Source organism: Herpailurus yagouaroundi, unplaced genomic scaffold (assembly GCF_014898765.1).
Source record: "Herpailurus yagouaroundi ecotype Mexico unplaced genomic scaffold, PumYag 77, whole genome shotgun sequence".
Lineage (NCBI taxonomy): Eukaryota > Metazoa > Chordata > Mammalia > Carnivora > Felidae > Herpailurus > Herpailurus yagouaroundi.
The window spans coordinates 48923542-48929932 of record NW_024412388.1 but is presented as its reverse complement, the minus strand read 5'-3'; the positions used below and the strand labels follow the sequence as shown (position 1 = coordinate 48929932).

At 36.8% G+C, this 6391-nt stretch overlaps 1 protein-coding gene across 2 annotated transcripts in view; it reads right to left on the bottom strand.

Annotated features, from left to right (window-relative positions):
- Positions 1 to 6391, bottom strand: part of HOOK1 (hook microtubule tethering protein 1) — a 73338-nt gene that overhangs the window by 62061 nt on the left and 4886 nt on the right. For both annotated transcript variants that reach the window (XM_040470422.1, XM_040470423.1), the window contains exon 2: positions 2771 to 2856. In XM_040470422.1, coding sequence (XP_040326356.1) covers positions 2771 to 2856 — 86 coding nt within the window. The remainder of the gene's footprint in view (positions 1 to 2770; positions 2857 to 6391) is intronic.

The window sequence follows — 6391 nt, the reverse complement described above, 5'->3', positions numbered from 1 at the left end:
CCCCCCCCCACCCCCCCCCCCCCCCCCCCCCCCCCCCCCCCGCGCGCGGCCGGGGGGGCGGCGCCGCCGCCCCGGCCGCACGGTGGTACCAAAGCTGGAAGGAATGATCCTCCCCTACAGGCAACAGAGAGAGCATGACCCAGCCAATACCTTGATGTAGGACTTCTAGCCTCCAGAATTAAGAGAAAACAAATTTTTGTTGTTTTAAACCACCCACTCTGTGGTACTCTGTTATGGCAATCCTGGGACACTAATGCAGCTGTAATTATAGGTTCTCCCCATGTGTTCTTTAAATATCTACATATATTTTTAAAAGTATTCAGGCCAAAGATAATAATTAAGGACTTGTAAAACCCTAGCAATAATTCCATGACTCTCCAAGTCTAAGTCATATAGTTTGGGCATTGATTTTTAAGATTTATTATTTACCATACTTGCCTCAGGTAAATAATAATTACTCATTAAATTTTGCTACTTCCTTAGAAAGCAGAATTTCCCTTCTCATCTTCAGTTACAACTTTGATGTGATTTGATGTGAGTCACAATAGTAATCAATGCAATTCATAACAGAGTGTAACATATACAAAGTGCTTTTGAGTGTTCAAAGAAATATGGTAAAATGTGCCCTTCTAGCCGCAATATGATATACTGATTCAACTAGAGAAAAATGTATGCTTCTAAGTTTTACTATCCAGATCCAGACTTCTGGAAAGCTATAAAACTAGAAGGGGATTCAACAGAAAAATAAAGTTTAAATAATTCTTGGATGATAAGGAGACTAAGACAGCTAAGTACATGCCAAAACAGGCAAAGCAAAAAAAGAGGTTTCAATCCAATTTTAGGTCACTGTCATATATTTTATGAAGAAAGAGAGCTTTCTGATTGTTTGGCTATTTTATTATTCTTGCAGAAAAGCCATTAGAAGACAACAAATGAGAGAAGGAAAAGAAAAAAAGGAAAATCAGAGAGCCAGAGGTTCGGCAGTAACAGCAGAATCCAACAGATTATGGAAAATGAGTTAGTGATAAAGGGTAGAGTTTAACTAAATTTGAAGTGACCCTACTCTAAACATCAGGTACAGGGGCACCTGGGTGACTCAGTTGGTTGAGCATCCGACTTCAGCCCAGGTCATGATCCTATCTATGTATGCTTCGTGGGTTCGAGCCCCGTGTCGGGGTCTGTGCTGACAGCTCAGAGCCTGGAGCCTCCTTTGGATTCTGTGTCTCCCTCTCTCTCTGCCCCTCCCCCACTCTGTCTCTCTGTCTCCCCAAAATAAATAAACACTAAAAAAAATTTTTTTTAAATAAAAAAAAAATAATAAACATCAGGTACAGTGGTAGAGTACAGGGAGACAAAGAGCCAATGCATCATATCACAGTAAAAACAGGTCTCTTCTATTGTATTGTAGTATAAAAGCTACCAGAGCCACCACAATACATATAAATAACAGCTGTGGATAGCCCTGTTGAAGTCAATGAATGCGTACCAGTTTTACATCCATACCAACCACAATGTAGCTCCATCTACACCAATACCCACAACATACTGCAATAACAAAAGGCAAGGGGCACATTCTAACAATAAAAAATAATGACGACTTTCCCACATCATCAATAAAGGGTCATATCCAGAATGCTTGGTTCTGACCAATTAAATCACTTTGAAACTAATCAGGGCATAAATAAATAAAATGTTTAAGAAACACGTTTGAGAAAAGAAAGGAGAAAGGCATATTTTAGAATGACTGCCAAAAAAAAAAAAAGTTAACATGTTAAGTTTGTCTCTTAATGTATTAATCTTGAGTTAACCATAAAATCTGTCTATTCACATTAGATTATGTTGAAAATTCAAAGTAACTACAATTTTTACACTCTGAGTTGTTTTTCTGAGGGTGATAAGGAATTTCCGCAAACCCATCTACAGGGTTTTCAATGTCAATCACAACAAACGTTGACAAAATGATGGCAACCACTGAAAAAAACATCTCTGACTATAAAACAAATAGCAGAGATAGGATTCTGGTCTCATGGAAGATACATTATCATAAAAGTAAGCTAATACAAAATCAGTAGGGCTATCAATTAATAAATTAGCCCTGTTTGTTCCTACTAAGGGTAGAGCTCATATTGCAGATGTTATAACCATAATCATTGCACAATGTTTGGCAAAAATTATGAAATAATGGACTTAGGAACTTTTGATACTATATAATTATATCTAATGGGCCTAATCCAAACAGAATCGTTTTATTAAGATTCTCCAATATTTGTGATTCCAAAATTCATTTATACCTCATTTTATTATTGGTAGAGTCATAGAATTCCTACTTTTAACTCAAATATAGATTTTAAAATTTAATATTTATTTTTCCAAATCCAGTATTATATACTTCAATTCTCTCTAAAATAATAATCTCCATGCATTGATACCTTCCAATGATAGTAAAGTAACTCAAAAAATCATAAGCAATTATACCATTCATTAAAACGGCGTCTTTTCCAGTTACTGTAGTTTGTGAATGTGACCAGAACAAGTTTAAAATGAAAATCTCTTAGCTAGATAATAATCGTGTTTGCTCATTTAATTAAGATTACCTCTGTGAACAAGCAAGGAAGAATCAGGTGGTGAACTTTCCTGTGCCCTAGATGTAATAATGCCTGTCACGACTTAATAGGATAAAGTTTCAGCAACTTTTAGAATACACGGCTAAGTTTTCTTCCTTGGTATTGGGTTTACAATTCCTTCAAAAAGAGTCTGGACTACTACTTACATTTGATGAAGAACTTGTGCCATGGCAATTCCATTAGTCAGCTGTTTGACATCTTGACAAGGTGCGGCAGTATTGAATGTCTGCAGCTAAAATGACATGGAGCAAATGACTTTACTGTTCCTTTATCCTTACAGGATGGTGTTACCAACTCCCCTCCCCCAACATACGAACACGACAGAGAAAAATAACTATAAATTGTCCTGTTTTGTTTAAATTCAGACTGGGCCGAACAAATGCAACTATACTAACAAGTTTTCGTGGCTGTGTAATAGTCTTACAAACATAAACACTTAACAATTCAAATAATCACACCTAAAACAGTCAAATACATTGATGCAATGTAGGAAGTACAAATAATGTAGGAAGTTCAAATTTCTGAGAGCCAGATGCACAGACCTTAAGATCAACTATACTGTGTTCATTGTTAGGAGAATAACATCAGAAAGGACTTTAAGGTAACCTATTATTTCAACTTAAAATTTCACTCACATCATTTGGTAGGACAACAAAGTCTAGAAATGTCAAGTCTAAAACTACTTAATTAACCAGTGAGGCCTGAAATAAGGCAGGACCTCAGCCTGCCATCCAACAATTAGTCTCAGGGCATGAATGGTCCAGGGCCCACCCACCACATCAAGTTGTTTCTATTTAGTTTGGCTTTACATATTATTCTTGTCGAATCTCTATTTGTTAAACATTGATGTACATGGTAAAAAGAGAAGTGAAACTGTGGCGTCTTTTTCTAAAAAGCAAATACAAGACAAGAATTTTTGAAAAGCAAATTACAGCAGAGCTACAATGGGTCATATATTTCCTAGAAGTCTAATCTCAACCCATAATGATCTTAAATTAAATACACTATGATTCTCTTTTCCTACATATATTTATCTCCTTTACTATTCAATTATAATTCCTTAATTTGTCACTTAACTATCTTAATCTGACAAAAGTCTCTCCCCTCCATGATTCATCTTTAGTGGTTCTGTTTGAGATTCTACAAATAAGTCTCCATTATGGTAATACACATGGAAGAATGACACAGACAAATAACGCTAGCTACAGTTACTTTCAAAGTACACAAAGATACTTTACTGAGATCCTACTCTATGTGGGCACCGTGGGGTTACAAAAGAAAATCACCTGTTTTCTGTTCTCAAGCAGTTGCAATCAAGAGTTAAGGACAGGAGAAAAAGACATAAATTATTTCTAGAAAATGCCATTCCCAGTCTCATGACTATAGTATGCACAAATCATTCAGAAATAGACAGGAGTTAACTAATTAGGGTTCGTATTTAGGAAATACTTCTCAGAGATGATTCCTGAGTAAAGAAAGAACCAAGGGAAGGAAGCTTTAGGAAATAGGAACATGATAAGAGCACAAATACCTGAAAAGAAATGGTATTTTTAGGCAACATACAGTTCAGTATTACTGGATTTTCAGGGCAAAGAGGAACGGGGAAGAGGTGACAACAAAGGGGGGGGCAGGTAAGAAAACAGACATGGGTCTAGAACTCTGGAGGTCCATGACAAGAAGCATGGACTTACCCTTGATGGTATCATCCTTATAATGGGAAACAGCAGAATAGTTTGTATCTACCTCACAAGATGGTTGAGAGAATTAGCAAACAGAGCCAACTTAGATCAGCGCCTGGTACGAGCTCAGCAGCTGTTAGCACTTAGTTATGATTCGGGTTCCTCAAAGCTTGGGGTCTAAGAACAATACAAATCAGAATCTCTAGACACATTAAATCAGAAAATGCCTAAGTGATTCTTTTTTGTTTGGTTGGTTTTAAGTAGGCTCCGTGCCCAGTGTGGAGCTCAATGTGGGGCTTGAACTCATGACCTGAGCTGAGATCAAGAGTCAGACACTTAACCTTCAGAGCCACTCACATGCCCCTGCCCCAGCAATTCTTATGCACATCAATTTTTTAGAACCAATGCTCTGGATGATGATGAATCACTGAAGAACAGTAAGAAAGAGAGTGATAACTTTAGCATATTTAGGATAGCAACAATACTGACACAAAGAAAGGAAGAGAGTAACTTTTACACCTGAGTCCGTTAGAAGGCTCCTGTAATAGTCTTGTTGATAAAACAGGTGGCTTACAGATAGGGTAATGCTGACCAAGAGGACAGAATAAATTCATGGAATTTAAAATATGAAATAACCAGGATTTTGCAATTAAGTGGATGTACAGGAAAGAGAAACCCCAGGGTTAGGGCATCTTTAAAAAGAAGATAATCATATACTTTCAGGTAAACTGTGGCTCCCACTTTTCAACTCTTCCTACTTACATTTTATATCATTAGCTTTTTACAAAATGGATAGGATTAGTTATTTTAAAAGAATGATTTAAGAAGCACAGAATATTAAGCAAAATAGTAAAGAAGTATGTAAAAGTAGTACATATACTAAGTACTGCCTCATTGACCACCAAGTCCAGATTAAGATCAATTTTTCCTTCTCTTAGACATGGATTTAAATTGGGGTGTCTTGGGGAGCCTTGGTGGCTCAGTTGGTTAAACATCCAACTTCGGCCTAGGTCATGATCTCACGGTTCATGGGTTCAAGCCCAGGGTCGGGCTCTGTGCTGAAAGCTCAGAGCCTGGAGCCTGCTTCCAATTCTGCGTCCCCCCTCTGTCTGACCCTCGCTCACTTGTGTTCTCTCTCTCTCTCCCTCTCAAAAATAAACATTAAAAAAAAATTTTAATTGGAGCGTCTCTTGAAAGTTCTTAACCTAGTTGCAAAATAAATTAGATAACACAGAATGTAATTTCATTTGGCCAAACAGAAAGGCTTTATAACCAAGAAGAGTGAATAAATTAAAAAGCTCAGTGTGGGTAGTGATGCCAAAGCAGAGGGACAAAGGAAACCGTCCTCTTTCACACTACTCTTCACAGAGGTAAAGAAGCAGAAGTCTTTTTGGTGAGTGGCCCAAAAGGGGCAGGCAGACAGGGCTTCCATCAGTAACCACAGGGTTCTTGCAAATCAATCTTACTTTCTTATTTATCATTAAATAACGCAAATAATCAAAAATGTGGAAATATTGTTCCTGAATTGCTTCAATATAAATGTCACCAAAATCAAGGAAGAAAGGCGGGGGGGGGGTCTTCCCAACTGACAGCCAAAATCTTCAACTTTGGGTCAGCTCTATTTTCATATTCTCCTCCTCTAAATATTCATTTCAGAAAGATTATTGTTTTAAGATTTTCATAACAATGATTCAGCCTTTAATATTTTTTGTTCCTTTGGGCATATATTTGGCATTTGTTTTTCCTTCACCTGCCTGTCAAGGTCAAAGAACACAAGAACTAAGAAAACCATTAAAAATATAGTTCAATTCTAATTTTATTGGTGAAAGTAAAGTCCCAAAATTTTAATTTTCCAAATGTTACAAAGCCAAGTTTATTAAATATATATTCATGCAAATACTGCAAACTCTCATATACTCCCTCTACCATGTAAATGGTGCCCAAATTTGTCTTTCAGCTCTAAACTTTTTGCTAAGTAGCAGTACAACATTTCTAAGAACGAATTATTTTAAGATGAGTTCCAAATCATAAAATAAAACACCTTTCTTTCTTTCTTTCTTTCTTTCTTTCTTTCTTTCTTTCTTTCTT